Here is a 25,292-nt window from a genome sequence, read left to right as displayed (position 1 = left end):
AGGTTGTCCAATATTTGTGCTAATTAGTATATGTGAATCAAGTCACATATTTATGTCTTTCTTTCCATGGTGGTTTATATTACTGTAATTGTAGCTTTACTTTATACATAAATACATACCTTAATAAATGCATACATCACACTTAATATGCCAACTAACAATATACTGTTGCTTTGAAAGAAAGTCTATGGACATCGGTCAATACATTTTAAAGAGAAAGGGAACAGCCTTTTAGAGCAAAAACAAAACCCCATATCAATAAATAAAAAGTACAAAATGTACAACATATTATAAAATTCCAGTTTCTGAATATAGTGAAATGATTCTTACCAGGGTACTTGAACAAAACCTACACACAAAACAGAAATGACCGAGTGTATTTGCTAGACATATATTTGCTGTTGAGGAGCTGCCTAAAATCTTATATTCCCTCTGATCTGGGCTTTCATGTGCTTGTTAAGAAGACAGCTCTGTAAATTCAGGGAAATCTTTTGATCTGACACATATTCCTACCTAAGATCCAGAGAAAAATTCAACAACAACACCTTTTATAGAAAAAATATAAAACAGAGAGTAAAGCTAAAGGTGAAAAAAAAAGTATTTTGTATGCTCTCTCTAGGTACTGTGGGGCAAGGTTACCTGAACCCTTTCTGTCTCTGTTTTAAATTACATCAATTCATATATGTGACTTTCATTCAGATTGCTATCTTAGTGAAATATGTAAAAATTCAAATAAGCCATTGACAAAGGCTTCTAGTCGAAACTTTGCCAAATAAACATACTCATTTCTATTGGTATTTCTAAATAATAAAACAAACACAAAATCACTTTTGGTATTAATAAATACTCTGTGGTCTATTCAATTGATCTAAACAGTAGCACATCAAAATATCTAAGAACCTAAACAAATCTTACACATCAGAAACTAGTGAATTAGTGTAGGACCCTTATACAGTAAATTACAGTACATGTACAATTTGCTGTCAACATGGTCTTACCATAAATAAACAGAATTTGTGAATTATCGAATTGTGAAATAACGGTAGTTTAGTATAAACTAATGTCACTGACATGCACTGTTAAATGTTTGATTTCAACAGCCTTTGTCTCTTTATTCATTATTTAAACATTGGCTGTATAAAGATCATCTGCTGTTTAGATTAACTGAATACCCCCCCCCAAAAAAATATATAATTTCAGTACTTTTTGTAATTCTGCAAACCTAAAAATTGTTTATATCGATATATTCTTGGAAGATTTCAATCGGATTTGTGGTTCTCCTTCCTGGGATGAAGGTAGGCTTCTTAAACAGGAATCTAATCTTCAAACCGGTGCCCTTGGACCACATACATTGAAACTTAAAAGAGGTTCGGCCTTTGAAAGTTTACTTTAGGGGAACGCATTGGTCAAAGTGACATTTCCTCAGACGAAATGCAGAAAGATTGTTGTAAAGATTATAACCCTCCCTTAATGGCCGTGGCCATGTCCTTGAATAGCATTAAGTAATAAAACTGGTGTTGTCACCTACAAGGATGCATTTTGCACAGTGTAAAAGTATCACATTTGTCAGATGCAGTAGGGAAGTGCCAAAAGCAAAGTATTCGAAATTATAAACCAAAAAACTGGGTCTCTTCACAAGAGGTGTTTCTGTCCCTAATGAATGTATAAAAGTCAGGGACAGAAACAACAGAACAGTGCTAAAATATCTTATAAACACATTCAATAGTTTTCAATGACAATACTGTTCTGTAATACTGATCTATCTGGGTTTCACACCATATTTGTGGACCTATTTTGTTTTGTTTTCTAATTTGTTTTCTTTTCTTATTAATGGAAATTATTTCTCAGTTCTTTGAAGAACCCTCTTCCCATGCTTACGGAAAAAAAAAAAATACTGGCAATTGTTGTAGTAATTGGTTACAGTACATATACAAACAAATGACTACAAACTAAAACACATTTGGGTCAGTTAATTTAAATACAGCAGCTGTTTTAGATGGAAACAATCTACAGCAAAGAGACTCCTCAAGGCTGATAGGAGAGAAGTGTGGCTGGGAAGCATATTAGAGTTGGGCACTGAAGCCCATAAGTGAAGCATTGTGCACTGAAACCTGTGCAACAATGATATGCTTCCCCACGTCACTTCCCCATAATCAGCTTTGTGGAGTCTTTTCAGAATCAATTATTTCAGGATTAACATCAACATTTTAAACAGGTAATAAAATTGATATGAAAAATGTAACCTACTTTATCCCTTTAACACTGAACACAATTTTTATTGCCTTGCTATTAGAATTGGGCTGGGATAAATCCCAATCTGATTGATAACAAATGTGGCAAACTTATGAATAAGAAATAAGAAATGTGTGCGGTGTTGCTTGAATTATTTAATTATATGCACATTTAAAGGGGAGCCAAGCCGAAACACTCTCTCACAGGATACCTGAGAGTTTCAATATATAATTTAGTCTGTTGCTACATGATCTAATTGAACAGACCAGTTTTATTTTAAATATTTCATGCAGCAACTTTGCCTCATAAACCTCAGAATCTTATTACTGACAGTGTGAAAAACACAAAACACACACTTCCACTAATGAGGTTGCATTGCCCCCTATAGATCCAAAAATCTCATCAAGGGAATAGTTAGCTTTTCAACACATTTTCTTTCTTGCTTTATTTCTAGAGAAAAAAAAATGATTTCCTTGCTCAAGTCATTCTTTAATGCTATAAAATACCATAACAGTTGCAGTTCTTTGTACTTTGGGCATAGACGCTGTATTTCTTCACAGCTATCAACAGTCAAAATCAATACCAATGCAGAATAAAAAGGTTCAGTTTAATATGAAATATTGGTTATTGACATTGATTTATTCTATAAATAAAAATGCAAAAATGCAGTCGTCGATTAGTTTAGTATAGAATACAAAGACACAAACAATAAAATACCAGCATTTTAAACTTGATTTTTTCCACAACAATAACCAAAGTATTTCTAGGGAGCACTCTTTGCACACTGAAATAAACATAGAAATTAATTTTGTTATGTGTGTAACATGAGCAGGAGACCCTTGGAGATTAAAATCCCCATAGGCTTGGTCTCTGGAAATACATCTTTCATTCAGTTTAAAACTGGTGCATATGAATTGAGTCCAGATGAACTGAGTATGGGCTCTGGCATTGATGCAATCTCTACATCGACAGGGTATGCTTTTAATCAGGCAGAAGATGCCATCTTGGGGGATCCTGTCCAATTTTTCAGTCAGTGCAACACCAAGCTCTGTGATATCACAAGGAAGGTTACAACACTGACAAACATGGTCCCAAATATTCTCTTTGGTCCAAACTTCTTGCTAGCCAGTCCATAACCTCTGTATTCTCTATAGTCCATGACAATCCTGGCAGTTTCACAACGGGTATTATCTTTCATCAGAACAAACTCCACCAGCAAATGGTCTTACTAAAAGGTACAAGACTGTCTATGGACAGTACAGCTGTAAATCCGCCTCTTGGAAGCACAATAACATCTGTGCAACCTCTAATGCAGATGCCTTCCCAAGCCATAAGTGAGTCCCCTCCAAGATTGTCATATTCAAAGATTTTGAATTGAGCAAACCATTCTCTTTGGGCTCTCTATTCTCGAACATGTCAATCATTAGCAGACATATGAAATCTTGATTCATCAGTGAATAAAACATGAGCCCAATGATGAAGCTGATGATCAAAGCAGTAATCAGTGCTCTTTGGTGTTGTGGGGTCAGTTGAAGAGCTGTAGCTGGTCTTCTTGACCGCAAATCAGACTGCAATCTGTTTCCCACAGTCTGGTTCCCTATTAGCAGTAACTACACTTATCATTTTGCTGGGAGTGTAGATCTCAGTAACAAAAATATCTAAATGTTTAAACCACACATAATCTACATAAACAGATTAAATATGTTAATGTCAGCTTTTTGTCTGTTTTTTTTTTTTTTTTTGATTTAATGATTTATAATATATGTATTAGTGTGCATGAAACACACTCTCAATTTGATTAAATGTAGCCAGCGGGCACTAATAAACACACATTCTCCACTAGGGACAGAGTGCTGCAGGGTGGCAGGTTAATGTGTAAACTGTGGTGTACCAGCTGTACATGGAGATGATAGATGTTTAAGAGCTGGTTTAAGGCCACAGTGCTGCTTTACATTTTTCTTTACAAATTTAAAAGTTTAAAAGAAAAACAGAATCATATATAAAGTGATTCAAAACAGCAAGAAAAATACATTAGTTTAGATACCTGTGATATTTCATAATCGTAACAAGTTGTTCTTTAAGATAAAGACTTTTTGAAGTATAACATTATGCCGATGCAATAAACTCCACAATGGCACATTTAAAGAGCTAGTATAGCATAGTGGAAAACCTACCAGCTCCCACTGCATGGGCCAGTATGGATCATTAAACAGCAATGGGTCCTTGAGTCCTTCTTCAGAGTTAATGACATTGTAGATCTCTCTGGGGATCACATCCTGCCTCTGAACCAGCTCTGCAGGGCAAATAAGGCAAATTAACATTACACATTTCATCTCAGCCACCTTTAAGAAGCTTTGGGACACTTATTTGACATATAAAGAAACTCTTCCAGTAGACTAAGCCTATATATATATATATATATATATATATATATATATATATATATATATATATATATATATATATATATATATATATAATTTACGTGATTTGCTGCATGCAGAATGTAGAAAACAAGCAAACGAGGGTGGAACATTTTATTAAACAAATCTTTAATAAAATCTTTAATAAAGTTATAATAAAAAAAAGGAAGCTGGACAAACATTACAATTACTATTCATAATTGCATTAACATTATTTAAAGACTAGTCACGGGTATACTGTAATAACAATACTGTAATAATAATAGTAAAATCTGTTTCATTTACAGGGCTTTGCTGTTAAACAACTAAATGGGCTTTTAAATCCTCCATGTCCTTACTTTCTCATCTAAAAGTGGAATGAAGAATGTGAAAATGACAGCGCAACATTTAAGTGACTATTTTTTTGTACAGGTGTTAATACAATTACGAATAATGATTGTAATAAGGTGTATCCATCTTAAATATGTAATTTAATTTTACTGTTTATTAGAAGGGGGCCAGCTAAAAAATAAATATCTCTGAAAGGGTGCGCAACAAAAAAGCTTGTGAGACACTGGCTCAGAAGGGAAAAATATTTGCTCTCCTTTCCTTTCCTTTCCTTTCACGGCAGTACTATGAGTTTATCTTATCACCTGAGTTGTAAGTAAGTTGATTTTTCTTTTAAACAATGTATTCTATTCATTTAAATCTGTACCATGGCAGTCCATTTACAGCTATAGCCTACGTCTAAGTCTTAATTATGGCATATTCAGCTAACTAAATTAAACTAAAATAAAATAGCACTCAAGTCCCAACATATCTAACACAGTATTCGTTGTAGTACCACTGCTAATTTACAGTCATGCATGGCACAGTATGGCACAGTATTCTATGTATTATATTAAGTGAAAATGTGAGTAAACATTTTCACTTATTGTCAAATTGTTAAATTAAAGTTGGTTGTAAAACATTATGCGTCATTAATAAATACTTGCAAAAAATAGCATTAATACCAAGTGTTACTTTTAGTTGTATATATATATATATATATATATATATATATATATATATATATACATACAAAATGTAATAATATTTCCAATCTACTAAGAACCATAACGAGACAGTGGACCCATATTCACAGACAATTACATTGTAAAAACTTGGTAACAGTTGTGAAATCACATGGAAATGGTCTTGTGAACATATTTTTGTTACCTGATGGAATTACATTGTGATATCATGAAAAATGAACATTTAATTATACAATTGTCACACCAGTTATTACTATGTAACAACAGAATGCATTGACAGTTATTACAATTTCTAAGGATGTTTTTTCAAGTGTTTATAAACTATCTTAAACAGTGCTTTAAAAAACACTGCAAAAAATTCAAAATGGCCTTTAAAAAAATCCTTAACAAAACATTTCTTGAAATAGTTTTATGACTAGGGCCCAATGTCTTTTGACAGGTTTTTATTGTAATGATCACACAGCCTCACCTATCATCGCCTCCCCTGTTGAAACCATTCAGCATTTTATATATATATATATATATATATATATATATATATATATATATATATATATATATATACTGTATATATATATATATATATATATATATATATATATATATATATATATATAGATAGATACTGTATATATAAAAAATGATCTAACCGATTAATAACTCGCTATTTTATATTTATTTATGCATAGGCTTTGCTTTTTTTTCTTTTCTTGGTCTAAATATGACTGCATGTGAAATCACTTGGTAAAAAAAGATAGTTCTAATTAAAATTCAATCTTTAAACAGTAGCAATCTCAAGACATTATAAAGTCCCATGTGCAGTAGAAAATTAATTTACCAAGTATGACACGTCTGATAGAAGGCATGGTGAAAAGTATGAAAATAGCAGGACAGGTATTTCTGTTGTCACTTAGAAATTGTATTACTGTAAGAACATAATAATATGTATGATTAAGGGGACGCCATTCTGCCCATCAATGATTGTCCAGATCCTAGTAGCTGGATGATCTCAAAACTTTGTCAAGTGAGGTCTTAAAGGATCCCAATGATTTAGCATTAACAACGTGGCTAGGTAACCCTCACCACACTCTGGGTGAAGAAGTGTCTTAGTCCTACGTCTGTCTTCATTTAATTTCCAACTGTGCCCTCTGGTCCCGGTTTCTGTGCTGTGCTTAAAGTATTGGCAATCAATTAAGTCCCACCTATTTTTTTCTTGTCTAGGTTAAATAGATTCAGTTCTCTCAACCTATCTTCACACCTCAATTATTTTAAACATTGTTCTTTCATATTGACATTTGGTTTTAGTGAACAGGTGTTTATCATTTTTGTTTTATGTAGTTTGAGTAGAACACATGGTAGTGAACACATGCTACTTTTATTATGTTTTAAACATAGCATGAATTAATTTGTCATTATCTTTTACTTCCAAGCACAGCATGGCATTAAATGATGTTCTGAAAATGCTTTTACAGTTTCTGGTTATACTGTTTAGTAAAACAATGCTTTTAATTTGTAAGATAACGAATTATAATATGGGATGCATTTTTCATTATTATATAGGATTTTCAGTAATGCTTTATTTTTAGTATTATAAATAAGTATTTAATTAATATGCAAGTAACCATTTGCAGAAGTTTAGTTACATTTTAATAAGAAGTCAATAAATATGCCATTTGAGTGCATATTTCATACGTATGTTGAGTATGTTTTTTGAGAATTGGTAGTTTCCTGACTGACTGGTATGCAGCGTTACCAATATTATTATATATTATTTGCTATTAACACTACTTAAATAATGCACATTTAAACCCCAGGATCGCCATTCACAATCACGTTTTCAAATTGTGACAATCGCCTGAATACGGTATTAGTAGCTATAAATACTAGTCTTTTTTACTGGAGCTGGAAACTACCAAAATAGTTTGGGTGAACCCTCACTTGTTTAACTGTCTTTTATTATCATAGAACCATACGGTTTCTAGTAGCTGGTTAATCTTACCATTTTGTCAAGTCGGCTCTTGAATGATGCTAATGATTCAGCATCAACAAAAGGCTGGGTAACCCATAACTGACATAATTAACTGTCTCCATTGCACACATAGTGCATTCACAAATTAATGGGTTTATTCGCAAGAGGCAAAAGTGAAAACATCCTAAGAAAGTCATTTCTATTCTCACTGGCTCACACCCATCATTTGCAGTGCGGTCAAGACAGAAATAGCAAACCTAGAAGCGGAAGGCTGCAATTCAGAGTTTTTGCACACTGTTATTATTTACAAACAAATACATAAAACAGAAACAAACTAATCCAAAACAGCCTACAAAACAAAACAGCACCCAAGTCAAGGCTATCTTGATGCAGGGCAGAAAGCACAATCTGCTGCTCTCAGCCCTTCTCTCTCAACTAACAAACATTTATTGATCCTTTTTATAGCATGTGGCTGGACCTTTAATCCTCAATTAATCAATTAAGCGATTTGGCAGGGATGAGATTTTAACCCCATCCCTGCCACACTTAAATTCAAAACATATAGGGCTGTATTCTAATCACAGCGCAAATACAAGTGCAAGTTCTGTGGCACACAAATGGAGCGAAGACATAAAAAAAAACACTGTGCTGAAATGGTATTTTGAAGACATGTCTTAAGCTGTTGTCTGTCAATGTAAAATATTCTGCTTCCTCCCTGTCTTATCTATTTAAATTTAGTGTAGCAAATAAAGTTAAACAAAAAAAAAAAGAGATAAAGTGTTTGCAGTCAGCGGCAACACAATACTATAGCAACTGGTCTCCGGTTTGAATGACGAGTTGAAATCAAACGAGTTGATTCGTTTCAGTTTTATGAGCACACACTGTGAACAAGTAACTGAACAAACAGCATGATCAGGATTAACACATACTGCAGATAACTAGATTATTTTTAATTACTAAAACTGAAGCATGGTTTACGTATTCTCTACCACTTGCTGTTCTGACTTGCGCTGGTTGTTCTTGCTCTGTGCTACTGCCGCTCGACATGATCGCCACTTCAACATTCAAAACCGGAGCCTTGCGGTAACGCAAGCGCATTCTGTCTCTTAAAGGGTTTGTTGCCTGGCCCTGATTGGATAGCAGATTCCCCAACCTACTCAGCATTGATTGGCTGAGCACTGTCACTGCCCCACTAAAACGAGATTGCACTGGGTTTTTAATTCCATCAGAATCACACTTTTGGAGAAGCCACTCCCTGCAGGGCAGACGCGATTGACTTTAACCACTGCGTTTGCGATTGCACTCATTTGATCACAATAGAGCCCATAATCTTTATTTACAAAAGCAAACAAAACACACTATCTACACATGCAGGGCCTCTGCCCTGTCTCAAGCTCCCATAAGCATGTTTTGTCCAAGATCACATAAAGCAGTCACCTTAATATACAATGGTAACTTTAAAAGGAGTAACAGACAACAGAGCCTTGCTTTATTGTCGGATGTATTTTTCTGTTTACACCTTCTCTGTTTCTTCAGTATCAATGACCAGCATTAACACAGACTTCTGGTCCAGACCTGACCTTTCCTGTTAAGTGAAAAGAAAAAGAAAGCAGACAATGTGTGCCGAGTCCTCGTGGTGACTCATATTGTTAATCGCCTCTGGCAGCAACACACGGCAGAGGCAACTGACATGAATCTACTGGAACTACAATTAAAAGACGAGTATCACTCCAGACTTTTCAAATATACCTTGTATTTTTCCCCCCATTTTCTTTCCAATGTGTGCCCTACTGACGTCTGTCTCTTTGTGCCTGGTTCTTTCCTTGTCATTTCCATGACATCAGTAAAGTGATACAATGCTTTTATGGTTGAATGGTTTCCTACCCGTTTTTTGCAGCTAACAAAATAATTACAAAGATCTCTCAAATGTGCAGGTTTCAAATAAAGACATCACATAGCAAACATGTATTTTGATTTCAAAAGAAACATCTGGTACTAAACTGTGTTACAGAAAGTTCCCAGTTTGTTTGCCCTGCTTTTCAGGAAGTCTGTTTTTAATTTACTTCCTTGGTCACTTCTCCACAGCAGTGACTGCAGGGTCAAAGCATGTTTCTGTAATTGTCAGGTAATATGGGGTGCATCTGACTGGCTGATGACAGGAAAGAAGTCAACGAAGGGGTGGGAACAAGTTCACACTCCAGGGGACAATGACCTAGGAAGTGCAAGACAGTCTAAAAGCATGACTTGCAAACAGAGATTTATTTAACCTAGAGTAGCGCTTGCGACGGCGTAAATGTCATAGCACAGAGTAATTGCCCTGTATGTATCATGACACTTTTGCCAAGTTAAGGCCGTGTTCGCACCGTCAAAATGCGATCCGCCGTGCAATGCACTCCACTGCTCAATAACCATGCATTATAAGGCTTGTCAATTATAGGTGGGGCTCATTTGTAAATTAAGTCTGTGATATTAAAATGAGATTTATGAAGCGATTGAACAGCTGTGCCAGCTCTAAAAGGGTCCACAAATAAGTCAGATTTCAAATTAGTCTTATTTGGGCGCAAAGAAAAAGTCAGAAAGCAACTGACAGGAAAGAGCATTATGGCAGCAGTCATAACGTATTTCTTATGACGGAGAGTGCAGGCTCCTAACCTTCCTGAACAACCCAGGAACAGATGGAGATTACTGAGAAGAAGGGAGTATTAGGGCAGGCATTACCCTTTTTGATCTCTCTGAGGATTCAATTATAGCTCGATACTGGCTATTTCAGTATGTACAATTGTTTGTATTCGCCGTATAATAAACTTGGTTCATTAAGTTATCCTTTTCATGATGTATATTCGGTTTTATCAGTCTTATAATAATAATATAATATAAAGTCAAGACACTTAGTCAACACAGGTTATTTCTGCCTCTCCAGATGAGCTGCCTGGGCTTTAGTGGGTTAAAACATGCACATTTTATTTAAAACACAGGTTAGCCCACTTTGAACTGCCATTTCTGCCTCACCAAATGACCTATCTATTGTTCAATTGATTTGGAGGGGAGGGGCTATATTTCAGATTAGTCTGTTAATCTGTGCTACCAGTAACCCATTTTGAGCACCGGCACAGCGCATTTAAGCATTTAAATGTTGCAGCTCATGCCGTGCCTCATTAATGTTGGGCTAGTTAATACATTCGGGATGGGGTACAATTTCTGCTTTACACTCTGCCAATTTAGCGCTGCGTCGGTCGATCTTGATACATGTCCATCATGTTTTAAAATGAAAATACATCTTTCCAAGTTGCACATTTGAAACCTATATAATAAACGTAGTGCATTGCAGAGAAAATGTATGGAACTATTTTGTTAGCTACAATTAATTTAAAGAATGATGTACTGCAGCAGCTCATAATCATTTTGATATAATTACATGTAATTGTAATTTTTTTTGTAATGGATTGATTCTCAAAGTCGGCATGGGAAGAATACCCCAATTTATACGAATATATTTTGTATTTTATACAATCTTCTCTATAATTTATGAGATTTAATGTGTTGGTGATGTAAATCAATGTGTAAAAATACCAGTGAGACCACGAAGATGGGTCTGGTATTCATGAAACTGTTAATACCTTCTTTTACCTCAGTCTAGAACCATTTCAGGAATAATTAAAAACAATGTTTTACTTTGACATAAAATAAACCCTAACCTTGAATAAAGCATCAGTACAGCTTTGTGAATCATCACAGATACACTGAAGGGTTTGATGAAATGTAGCACATTACTGCAAAGTGATACTCGGATCTGTTATTCCTGCTGGATACTTAAGACTTTAATGACTATCCACCTAAAGAATGCTGCATAATCTCACACTAGAGCTCACTGTTGCATTGTTTACCTTTTCCATCTTTGATAACCCTAATATTATCTGAGATGATAATCTCAGACCCCTTGTATGATCATTCAGCACAGACTTCCCTACAGCCAGCTAGACCTGCAGACTGCCCAGCATTACTGACAGCTAACCGAACCGAGGTAAACTTGTTACATTGGTGAGCTGTTGCACATCCTGTCAGTTTTGAAAACCATGACACCAACATTAGTAATACCCTCAGGCTATACCTCTGTTATCAGCCTTGCCATTATAAATACATATATTAACCTGCACATTTGCTAAATTTCATACAGAATCTTTAACGAGAAAAGTTGTTCATTCCTGGTTTTGTCTGATGACTTACAATTGTTACAAGATATCACATTATTTTTACATACAATTACCCATTTATACAGTTGGGTTTTTACTGGAGCAATCTAGGTAAAGTACCTTTCTCGAGATTACAGCAGCAGTGTCCGCCACCTGGGATTGAACCCACGACCCTCCGGTCAAGAGTCCAGAGCACTAACCACTACTCCACACAGCTGCCCCATAACTGCATAAGACCTTGTAACAATATTTAAATATGTTGTACATATCTTTCTCAAGGGAGCATGTGTTTGAATCAAAACATTGGAGTTATTTATATATATATATATATATATATATATATATATATATATATATATATATATATATATATATATATATATATATATTAAGACAGACGTGTAGTGGACAAAAAGTTGTATTAAAAAATATATTTGTTTTGCAACTGATGATTACTGGAATAATTTTACAATTTTGATTTCAAAATGGCTGCATTCACGATTCACACACAGTGTAGTTCTCATAGAGGATGAACTCGATCACGCTATGTTCGCCCCCCCATAATAATAAATACAGCTTAAGCTCACTATATATATATATATATATATATATATATATATATATATATATATATATATATATATATATATATATATACACACACACATATACATGTACATACACACACACCATGGATGGCCTAAAGTTTATGGTTTTAGAAAAAATAAAATGAGATAACGTACAGTATAGCAGAATAAAATTAAGTAAATGGATAAATAGAATATACCAGGCATAAGCATTCTTTTGAAACAGTTACATGATAGTTCATCACTTTTGTTGATATTGTTATCTGTTTTTGTCTTGTTTTCCTGGGAGAATGCCATCTACCTGTTACTCCTTGTCTAGACATTTTATTTTCACTGACAGAATCCTGAATTGATTGACTGTACCGAAGGATTTAAGGATGAATGTGTGCTCACCGATTTTTATTATTTTAGGGGATTATGTTTGTGTATCACTTCAACTTTCCAACAGTGTTAAAAAATTTGCGTCAGTAAAAGTTTTACCTCTACAAATACCTGCAGTTTTTTGGAGCCCAGTGCCACTAGCACAGACCTTACCCCACTTTTTGCATGCAGGTAATTGACCAGCAATTACTTAACAATACTTGTTTGCACCTACATAGGTACAAGTGTCAAAACTAAAATAAAATGCTGTTATGTACACTTACGGAACACATAAACCATATAAAATGATCAAAATCCAATTGTACCTCAGGCTGTGAAGCGGCTGGTACTTGGTTTTCCACCATGTTTGAGTTGAAATGCTCATCAGTCGTGCCAACAATCGTCTAGGCTGCCTGAGCTACACATTTGCAGATTTTTTTGAGCGAGAAACTACTGTCAAAATTTGAGAGCTAGCAGAGAAAAGATTTGTAAGCGTAGAAAGAGAATCGAGCACATGCTGAATAGAACTGTAAACTTAAAAAGAGAATCAAGCGCACGCTGAATAGAACTGTAAACTTAAAAAGAGAATCGAGCGCACGCTGAATAGAACTGTAAACTTAAAAAGAGAATCGAGCGCACGCTGAATAGAACTGTAAACTTAAAAAGAGAATCGTGCGCACGCTGAATAGAACTGTAAACTTAAAAAGAGAATCGAGCGCACGCTGAATAGAACTGTAAACTTAAAAAGAGAATCGAGCGCACGCTGAATAGAACTGTAAACTTAAAAAGAGAATCGAGCGCACGCTGAATAGAACTGTAAACTTAAAAAGAGAATCGAGCGCACGCTGAATAGAACTGTAAACTTAAAAAGAGAATCGTGCGCACGCTGAATAGAACTGTAAACTTAAAAAGAGAATCGTGCGCACGCTGAATAGAACTGTAAACTTAAAAAGAGAATCGAGTGTACGCTGAATAGAACTGTAAACTTAAAAAGAGAATCGAGCGCACGCTGAATAGAACTGTAAACTTAAAAAGAGAATCGTGCGCACGCTGAATAGAACTGTAAACTTAAAAAGAGAATCGAGTGTACGCTGAATAGAACTGTAAACTTAAAAAGAGAATCGAGCGCACGCTGAATAGAACTGTAAACTTAAAAAGAGAATCATGCGCACGCTGAATAGAACCGCAAGCGAATTTGTTTTTTGAGAGGTTGTATTTTTTGCATTTTACAGTTACAAATTGTGTTTCTGCGCTCTTGTATTTTTGACAGTAATCTCACTCCATACTTACACACCTCACACCACTTCCTTATATCTGACCCTTTTCTGACCTCAACATGAACTTAAAGTAAAAGCTTTAGTTAACATAATATTAAAGAACATTTGATGCATCTTGACACTTTTAAAGAGGAAATCTTGATTGAAATGCCAAATAGTAAATAGGTCTGCTGCTGTACAAACACAAAACACACCGATTCCCCTTTGCTTTGAAAGGTTTTTTTTTTTTTTTTTTTTTAAATTAATCTGAATGCAAGACTAGCTTTTTGGCATCTCCACACTTGAAACGCTCACAATTTGCAGCCAAAGGGTCTGAAATCAAACTGTTTACTGGCTGTTAAGCTTGAGCTGCTGTAATTCCTCCACAGCTCACACATTTTTATTGACACTGTGTGAAACCACAAATCTGCAGCACTACGTGAGACCAGCACAAGACAGCCTTCCTTTCTCGCTTAGCTGCATTAAAGAAACAAATCGCATTTACATATTTGCTCACATTTTTACAGGTCTGGGGTTAGGAGTCTTCTTTCAAGCAGACAAACAATAAAGAAAAAAAGTTTAAGGAAAAAATAAAATCTAGAGGAGTGTCTATTAACATTAACAGCCGTTAACTATCACTAATGCATCTTGTCAAGATGAGGGCTAGAATTTAAATAAGCCTGGAACAAGGCTGAAAGTAGAAACACGCCTGTTGTTCTGAGATATAAACAGTCCACTTGGGGGTTTGTTCCCTAAACATACAGTAATACAGCTTCCAATTAATTACAATTCCACAAAGCATTCTGATAGGCACTACGCATTGCTTAGTAAGCACTTTAACAGCTGACAGTTGGAGATGGATTGTACTGAAATTATGGTACACACCATGACGAGTCCTGTCATCTGGCCTTGAGATTGTTGCTCGCTTGTCTCTGTAATGGGCTCTCTGGTGTTTCACCCACTTAACCTTAAAAAAAGACAACAGAGAAAAAACACAATATAAATATTCAAATTTACAAAAAAAGATGGCCCTGTTATAAGCTAATTGGCAGTTTACAATATACAATATGCAACATTTAGGAAGCTGTAGAGACTGTTTTAAGGAATATTTTGTTGAGGGCTGTTTAATAAAGCTAATTTTGATAAATAAATAACAAAAAAAACTAAAAATGAATACAAACCAGTTTCCAAACTAATAGTCCTTAAAAACATCTTCAAGTTAAAAACTTTAAGGGATTTAAAGGGCTGTCTTTTAAAGCGCAGTTTGTTTAATGAAATCAAGTCTGAACTTTTTTTTCAAATGTTTTAGGGCAGGTATAGTAGTTTATTCTTATTTTCCAAATCACAATTTAACCTAAGAGAAAGTTTATAAACACTGGTAAGAAAACCTTCCTTAATAAAATGTAGTTTAGTTTAATTTGTAATCATTTAATTCATGTTTTGTTGAGGCCCATTTCTGTTTAATTTAATTTAATCAAGTTTGCAGTTCTGGTTAACATAAAACAGTCAAAGTTTTTTTTCAATTGGGTCCACTGAAGAATTTTGAGCACATAAAGCACTTTCAGCACCATATTCTGAAAGCACTGTAAGAGCCATTGAATAACAGTACTATTTACATTGAGAGTTGAATCCTACAGACAAAATGAGCAACTTCTTTTTTTTTAAACCTGGAAGCCACTTTCATTCCCAGGAGTGATGAGAACAAGGAAGGAATGAAGAGTCTTTTCTGAATATGTATTGCTTTCTATCCTTGCTCCCCACCTTGGAGGTGACATTGGTTTGACAGGTTTAAGACGGGTTTAAAATGAGAGAGTAAGTAAAATAAATACATTCTCCAATGTATACAATTGCATTTGTAGGCTACCCTTGCACTGTATGTAAGCTGTGTTAGAATTGTGTGCAACTATTCAGCAACAACCATGGAACAGCACATGGATCTCAGTGACTTCATGATAAGAAGTTCCTGTGCAACCGGCTTGTTCCTTGAGCAATGTGTCCATCAAGACAGTCTACCTGGTGTTTCTGGAATAGAAACATTTGAAGTAAACATCCACTGATAAGCACAACCTTGACAGCAAGTGGATCATAACTGATCTAACCCGTAGACTTGTGCAAAGTATTGTGACAAGCAACAGACTTGCGAGTGGCCCAAATAAAATAAACCTTCAACACTGAACAAAAACACACCTGTTTCCACTTGGACAATGTGTCAGAAAGTGGTCCTAACCACTACTAGGACATTCTCCATATGTGAGGCCAGTCACAGTATTTCACATTACTAGACCCCAGATATATATATTTCCCCAAAAAACTATACCAATCGACTGTGTCTGGCTAATATGCTCGTAAAACAGCAAGTTCCTCCCCAGTATTTCCCATGGCACAGTTCTTCTGAACCCAAAGGCTGTTGTCACACATCAAAGTTAAAATGTTTTTGAATGCACTGTATGCTACCAATTCTTATTTTGCTTCCGTGCTTTACGTTGTTTGTTTTTTGTTTATCATCTTGAACATCAGTGTTGTTTTCTGCTATTTTCTTGTAGATGGTGTTGGAATCTCAGTGGTTAGTGTATGGAATGGATTACCTGTCGTTCGCAAATTCTTATGTTCTTAATAAAAATTAATAAAATGAAAACTGTTCACTCTGTAGTTATACATCTTTTATGATGTCTGAGAGGTTTCTCAGCTCTTTTTCTCCAATAATGAAACTACTTAACTTTTCCCACTCTTTGTGCTATTTAAGTTTTCTTTGAGAAGGCCTTGTTGTTTCTCTATAATGTAACCAACAGAGATTCAAACACTGAAACAAGATCACAGGCCGTTAGAGACTATTCTAGAAAGAAAAATGCTGAACAGATAATCAGTACAAGCAACATAATTCAGAACCATTGTGTTACTCTAAAGAAAAGCTATAGGAAGAGCCTTTTTAATGCAATCATATTCAAATAATCGTACTGTGACACTTATAAAAGTTGGCGACAGTAAATTAGCATGGTAATTTTGCAGTTTCCCATGTTATTCCTATAATTATACAATAGTATACCATTTATCATGGTTTGCTATGTTTATTAATTTGCTTTACCATACTTCTAAGGTCTACCTTACCTATGCTTTACAGGACCATGCTTTATTACATTTTGCTATGCTGTTACTGTGGTAAGTGTTTATAATAGCATGTTAACAAATGCCAAAGCAAAGAGCATGTATTTGCATTAAAAGAAATGGGGAGTGTAGCTGTATTTTTTGTATTTTTTTATTTCCTCACAGGTATCTTTTAAGGATATTTCAACCCTTGTCTCAGTCTCATTTTTAATGCCTTTTTTAAAGCTGCAAATATTAAATGGTCAACAAAAAAATACTTAATGCCGTAGTATTTTACAAAACATTAAACCGAAAATGTCTAATTTCATTACATTTTAGCTAAAACCTTCACAATGTAGCTGAATCACATCCTGTACTTACCATGTAAATCATTCTATACTGTCTTACCATACTTATACAGGAGAACCTGTTTAAATAGTATTTTTCCTATTGTGGACCACTTTCCTTACATTTCCATATTCATAGCAAGCTTGTACAAGGCCTGACCCCGTCACAAAGAGGCTCCTCCTGTGTTGTCTGGTCATCACAAAATACCCAGATATTAGCTGCTGGCTCTATTACAAATATTCACTTCAATAAATCATTTAGAGTTGTTTTCTTTCTTTTTTTACAGGGAAAAGGGTGCATTAAGGATAGTGCAAATTGCCCTTTCTCAAACCTGTAGATTTATCAAGACAAAGGAGCCCATTGAAAAAGCATTTCAGTGACAATTAGTTCAAAGAGGGAGTCCATTTATGTGATTCCTCTTCGAACAAAGATGGAATTATTTTGTTTAAAATATATCCTTGTACAACTAAGGCTTTTAAAGCATCATTTGTTGATTGCAGGTAAGTAGTTCTTCACGTTGTATGTTTAACTAAACTACTGACAATCTGAAATAGCATTTTTTTCTTCAACTGTATTCACCATGGCTGGTTTCATCCTCATTTGCATTAGCTTACCCACACTAAAAAGATTTAGATTCAAGGGCATCAAAATGAATAGGTCTGCAAAACAATATAGATGTAAAAGCTGGATGTGTTGGGGAAAACTTATAAGTTATAAGTCAAATTAAATTTACCCCCATTTTAAAAAATAATTATTTTCGTTTTAACAGTTATTAGTCTTAATTATCTAGTGTGGTAGAGCTAAACAGCACCAACCTAAAATGTGTAAACATGTTCCACTAGAAACCTCTTTTTACAGTACTTTTATTATACATGTTAATAAGGGGATTAATAATGCACCATGGGGGAAACACATGCAAGATTAATATAGAGTTAGAGGGTGGTGCTGATCTTTAAATCATTAAAATAGACACCATTAAATTAAATGTGTTCATTGAACTCTGACCGTATTCACACATAGATATTACAACTTAGACAAAATAATCAATCAATCAATCAATCAATTTTTATTTTATATAGCGCCTTTCATAGTGGACCACCATCACAAAGTGCTTAACAAGGTGCAGTAACAACAGAAAATCCATAATACTTTAAATACAGAGAAATGCATAATACATGATACAGTAAAAAAACAATGCATAATACATTAAATACAGTGGAAAGTGCATAACACATGAAATAGTAGCAGCAACACAGAAGCTAATAGCAGATATCAGGCTTAAAGAGCATGCAAAGCAAGAGAGAACAAGTGGGTCTTGAGAGTTGATTTAAAGGGAGAGACGGTGGGAGCATCACTGACCAAAGCAGGGAGAGAGTTCCAAAGAGTCGGAGCCATGAAGCTAAATGAGCGTTCTCCAAGTGTGGTGCACTTTTGCTTGGGGATAACAAGCAAGTCGGAGGACCTCAGCTTGTGGGCAGGGACATAGCGGGTCAGCATGTTGAGGAAGTACTTGGGACCTGTGTGATGAAGGGCATTGCAGGTGAGCAGGAGAGTTTTGAAAATATTCCTGAACTTTGCAGGTAGCTGGGCAAGACTGGGGGTGATTTGATCATGTTTTTTACATCTGGTAAGGATCCTGGCAGCAATATTCTGAACTAGCTGCAGTCGGTTTATGGTGTGTGCCAGGAGACCACCATATAGAGAGTTGCAGTAGTCGAGTCAAGAGGCGACAAATGCATGACAAAGTATCTCCTCATCCAGGAGGGAGAGGTAGGGACAGACTTGGGAGATGTTTCGAATATGGTAGAAGGAAGATTTGACGACGGAGGAGATGTGGGTATCAAAGGAGAGATTGCTGTCAAGACGTACACCAAGGCTTCGTACTGTGGGGGAAGGCAGCAGCAGACAGTTTCCGAGGTTCAGGGCAGCTATATTTAGATTCTTAAGTTGAGTTTTAGATCCTACTGGAAGAAGTTCAGATTTGCTTGTGTTCAGCTGAAGAAAATTGGTTCATCTGCTAAAGGCACAACCACATGATGTGCAGGGGGAGCACAGGTTTGCGTCCTGGCTGAGCAAAGTCGCTGATCTTCGCATTGAATTCCAAAGGGCATGTTGCATTGACTCTGGTGGGAGGCAAATTCAGCAGGGACGGTTTCTCCTCACCTTGCAACAGCACCCCCTACTGGCCAGTTGCCTGCCGATCTCAATACATATAAAACAGGAAGAAATCGATATAATTTATAAGCATAATGTGCTTTACTCTGCACAGCTAGAACCGATTCACATAAGAAGTAAGGCAAACACAAGCATTAATAAGTTGTGGGGCCACCTGCTTTCTGTGGTGTTTAAGAAAAAAAAAAAGAACCATTCTCCAGGATCTTTAACTCCGTTTTCTTCCAGCGCAGAAGATAATTTCAAAAGAACTGCTGTGACCTTTAAGTGTGTGTGTGTTATCACCATCGTGATCCTCAAATTTTTCGAACAAAAGGCAAATGCAAAGACTATGAGCTATGGATATTATAAACAAGTACTGTATATGCAGAGTAGTCATTTACTGAATTATCATCCATATTAGGTTCATTACTAGATATGTAGTTAACCATCCATAACAATAATAATAAAAGGTACTGCTTTTTAAACACACCCTGCGTACGTATACTGTACGGTACAAACATGCCTTACCTAAACATTGGAAGTACCCATATAATTACTATAGTAACATAATTTGATCCATAGTATTTACTATAAAAAAATGCAGTGCATTTGGGTACATATGTTTTGTTTTTTTATTTATTTATTTATATATATATATATATATATATATATATATATATATATATAGGGGTATCCTTAACATATAAAATAGTTTCTATTGGTATATATTCATATATAAGATTAGTTCACTGGGCTGCTGTTTTGAGTGTGGTTATCTTTCTTTAATCTGTATACAATTTCCTAATTAAATATCAGACAGGTAATAATCAATAATAATCACAAAACTAATACAAACAGAAGAGTATACAAACTAATACAAATCAGTAAAGCAAAGCACATGTGTTAGAGAGCAAGGTGAATGATCAGCCAATGATTGTTTAATTGAGGCTTGCAAAAGAAAAGTTTACATATAAAGAACAACCGGTGAATATTAGTGATTGACTGGTTTTGAATAAGCAACACATATTACTAACAGCAATTTAATAGTAAATTGTTGGATGTGTGTTTGGATGTTTGTATTCATGAATCTTGTCACTTGACTTGTCGGTCTATGATCAGGACTATGAGCACACATTCGTGTTTATATTTATTGAAATAATTATATATATTTTTTGTTAAAAACAAAGAAAATTGGTTTTGAACATTTGTATTTGTTTTTAAGTACAGACCAAAAAATTAATACATGCCTGTCAAATTTTCATAATTGTATGCATAACAATACCCAAATGAACACACTCATATTAGTTATATTAAAACATATCACATACTTTTACCACATTTTTTTCTGCATAAAAAAAGTATGCTAAGCACCAAATGTGCACCTTCATAAATACATTTAACCTAGTTAAGAAGCTTAATTAGTAACAGGTTGAGATTTCATAAATGTATAGGGGGGGGGGGGGGGGGGGCTGTAATGACTAAAAAGTAATTTCGAATACGGATTTGAATAGCAGTCAGCATGTATTACATGATAAAACCTTTTTGTCAGTTAATGTTAATGCTTAAACACATTTATAATACATATGAAACAGAATAATATCTTGCAAATAAGTAAAACCAATTAAAAACACAAACACACAAACCAAAAAATAATTACTATTGACCTATTCCAGTTTTTACTAGGGTATGATAATTCATTTTTTGCAGTAATTATGTCCAGAGCAAAACAGTTTAAGTAGGAGTATTGTGCCAAGCTGTAGTGTTTAGTAGTGTGCTGTACATAGGTAAATAACTATTTTAAAGAGATGATGCACAAAATTGGCCAAGCATTCCAACATTAATGATTTCCATTAACATAACCTTATTAAAAACTGCAAGTAATTACTGTATCAGCAAATGTACAATTAAGAACACCAACAGAATTAACCATGCGAAAGATATTTGATAATATTAGAATAAAATGAGTTCAAAAACCTTTTTTTTTAAATATTTCTTCCTATTGTCATACAATACTTAAAGCAAGATGGGCTTCCTAAATATACGACAGAATGTGGTTCTAGAGCGTCTTAATGTAAGAATCCTATTCATAGCTTTAACTACATGAAGACGCCTACCCCTTCGGTACATCACACTTAAAGATCTAGGTCATGATGATCTACTTTTTCATGATACTGATCAATCTAGTTTTTTATTAAATGATCATCTTCATTGCTGCAATGAGATATGCAGTGAGTTTTGGATTCCATAAATAAGAAGCACCGAAATAGATGCCAATGTAGTTGGCTGAGTGCAGATACAGTTTGAAATAGTCTATTTGCACAGGTCGTCGTCTCCGCTTTATTGGGATACCTCGGGAGAAGTAAAAATATCCCGAATAAGCGGCTGTCCCAATTAAATGGGAGGCATTTTAGATTACCTTAGTCAAACTTTTTTTGTTTCTAAATGAAAAGAAAAAGAATGAAATCACCTCACATTATGATTACATGTTAAATACATCATTTAAAATATAAGTCAATTTTTTTAATTATTATTATTAAACTCTCTTTTTTTATTTCTACATGAAATGAAAAATAATCACATCTTATCAGAAGGCGAGGCACCTGCGATGTTGACACACCCACTTTCTTTGCCACGGCAACCTGAGAAACCACAGGAGACTCCAGCAGCTCCTTCAAGAGTTCAACATGGTTTACGCAATTTACACAAGTCACAGCGTAATCACGTACTCACTGCACTGTGCTACGCGAACCTGTCTAGCTCTGAAAAGAGATCTCCGTTCATCATTTGAAAATACTGTATCCCAATTAAACAAAGTGACGTCCAGGTTAAACAACATAAATAGCATTGGGAAGAACCGTCTCCCAAAGTTGTATCCCATTTAAGCAGAAATCCTGATTATCAGTATCCTGATTAGGCACCACCGACTGTATTGATACATGCACATGAGATGGCACAGTGGAGTCTATTGAATTGGTTTAAAGGGTGGCATATCTAAAGACTGCTGCAGACATCTTTAAAATGGCGCTTGATAAGTTCAAAGACAAAAATACCCAACATTGCTGGGCTTAAAGAGTAAGTAGCGGGATTCCAAAAAATATTGTGTTACACGTCCCCACGTGTTGCTACAACTGTTTAAATAATGTACCTATATTTTTCCTTTTCATTGTTAACATCCTGACAACGTTTTACACTGATAATTTTAAAGTCTGTTTCAAAGCTCTTTTCAAAATGGCCATTCTAGTGCACTGGGGTTTGAGATCAGGGGCATGTCAAACATGTAACACAGCAATAACGATCTATGATACAGAACAGAAAATCCAGAGCACTTGTTATGTTTTTTATTATTGCATTGATTTAGAGGACACACTCCTGACCTCAAACCCCAGTGCACTAGAGCAGACATTTTGAAAAGAGCTTTGAAACATACTTTAAAGTTATAAGCGTAAAATATTGTCAGGATGTTAACAATTAAAAAAAAATGACAGGTACATTATTTAAACAGTTGTAGCAACACATGGGGATGTGTATATTTTTCATAAAACCCGCTACTTACTGCAGGATGTTGCTACTTACTGCAGGATACTACTGTGTTGCAGGATAGGTGAGTATAAGAGACTGCAGTATGTATTTCAACTGGCTGGAGAAATAAACACAATTCTAAATATAGTATACATTTTGAAATAAATATAATCCAGAGCATTTAAATATATAGTAGGTTACTACTTTTGTACATTATATAGATATATTATTATTTAGTATTCTGTTACCGCTAATGTAATAACGCAATGGTGCTTTGTTCTGTATATTTACAGTCGTTTGTTTTGTATTTTTCAGCCCCTCTCAACTGCACAGACTAAACATGAGACGTAAACTGCTAGAAATTCAGCAAACTGTGCTTGGCATCTGGTACTGCATGATACTCCACACAAAGATAGAGAGAGCTGCAGGAATTATCATGCAGTGACATTTCAAGCGCAGCTCCTTTTTCTTGTCCTCCTGGGAACGAACGGCATTGACAGAAGCCCTGTGTCAGTTTCCATCTGACTGTCACTCTCACTTTCCCCTCTATTATCAGTGGTAAGCCAGGGCAGTCCCCAGTCTAGATGGGCCAGTGATCTCACGAGCTCCAGGCTGCCCTACCATGAACCAGACCAGGGAAGGAGACGCTGATACAGTTTGGTTTCTTTTCTCTCTTCCCCCCCACCCCCCATCCCTTTCTCTAGTGCTCAGTCTTGTGTCAGCTTTCAGAAATGCTCTGTTTGACTGGCAGCCTGTCACAGATCAGTTACCACCTAAAGCCGCTTGGCAGGGAGAGGTGACGGCCCAGGAAGAGATCTAAGTGAGTTTATCAGTGCTTCTTAACGCCTCATGAGCTCCTTGACACAAAAGAAAAGGGTATTAAACATCTAAAGCAAACCTAAAAGCGTGAAAGCTCCTTATAGGCTGTGCAATGCGGATGTGACTGAATTTTTAAATACTTTCAGTAGATGTTATTCATTTTGTCAACAGAGAAGAAAGAAACTGTGTTACCAAAATTAGCGTGTGTTCCACTTGAGCAAGCTCTATAACAGCGGGGCTCTGTAGAAGGTGCATTCGGTGTACTTTTATGGAATTGCTTCTAAAAGCACACAACCAAGTTAAAAGAAGAAATCAAAATGTATTCTTAAAATTGCCATGACTTTTTTTCTTTTGCTAATACATTTCTATTTTCAAGCAATTGGTATTTTCCACTGAAGGATAACGTACTGCTTTTCATCCAAGAAATATTTGCATGCTGCATATATTGTATACCTCTATAATAAAATGTATTTTTTCTGTCAACTATGTCTTCAACTTATTTTGCTGCTCACGTTTCTGTGATATTTTTTATTTTTATTTGAGATAATAGAAAAGTATGTAAAAACAGTTTGTGATTAATAATTCTTCTTCTTCTTTTTTTTTTTTACAAATTAAAAGTAATACCATTGTGACAAATACCGCAAAATATCTATTTTTTCTTTTCATTATAACAGGCATCTATCTCTTTTCTAAAACACTGCCGAGAAATGTGTAATGAATATTCAGAAGGTTCCTATTTCAATATGATATGTGGGGACATTATGTGAAAAAAAAAAATGTTTGAGTTGAAGTCATGCTGTTAATATAAATTGTGGATTTCAGCAGTGGTTCAGTAAGCAGTCTTGCATAAAAATCCAACAGTGCTAGAATTTTTTTTTAACATATATCTCATCTACAAAAGACCTTATAACCCACAGTATAAGGGGACTGTCAGTCCCCCACTGAATTCACTATTCAATCTTTTTTGTTTGCAGTATCTACCAGTAAGCATGACATAGCTGACACTTTTAGTCATCTGAAAATATATCTAAAAGTTGTGCTAGTGTTTAAACTTTTAGTATTAATTCAATTGACTCACTTCTTATATATATGATATATATGTAAGGTATAATCCACGACGGGCCGTGCGGTCCCCATGATATATACCCGAAGTGGTATATATCATCCAAATCACACGGCCGGAAGTGGTTTATACCGCTTATAACACAGTTATAACCTAATTTGGGGGAATTAAAATAATTAAAACACATTTTAAATTAAGACAAAACCAGAAACTTATATTGTGTATACATCCGCAGTGTAATAGTCCCACGTTATATTTAATTTAATTTATCATTCACT

The 25,292-nt window shown here is 35.1% G+C and overlaps 1 protein-coding gene across 2 annotated transcripts in view; it reads right to left on the bottom strand.

Moving 5' to 3' along the window:
- LOC117402762 (PC3-like endoprotease variant B) overlaps positions 1-25,292 on the bottom strand; it is a 299,818-nt gene that overhangs the window by 206,822 nt on the left and 67,704 nt on the right. For both annotated transcript variants that reach the window (XM_034004201.3, XM_034004200.3), the window contains exons 4-5: positions 14,916-14,997; positions 4,407-4,525 (exon numbers count right to left, since the gene is read on the bottom strand). In XM_034004201.3, the coding sequence (XP_033860092.2) occupies positions 4,407-4,525; positions 14,916-14,997 (201 nt within the window). The remainder of the gene's footprint in view (positions 1-4,406; positions 4,526-14,915; positions 14,998-25,292) is intronic.

Source organism: Acipenser ruthenus, chromosome 5 (genome assembly GCF_902713425.1).
Source record: "Acipenser ruthenus chromosome 5, fAciRut3.2 maternal haplotype, whole genome shotgun sequence".
Lineage (NCBI taxonomy): Eukaryota > Metazoa > Chordata > Actinopteri > Acipenseriformes > Acipenseridae > Acipenser > Acipenser ruthenus.
The sequence above is the reverse complement of the archived record's forward strand: the minus strand, read 5'-3'. Positions and strand labels throughout refer to the sequence as shown.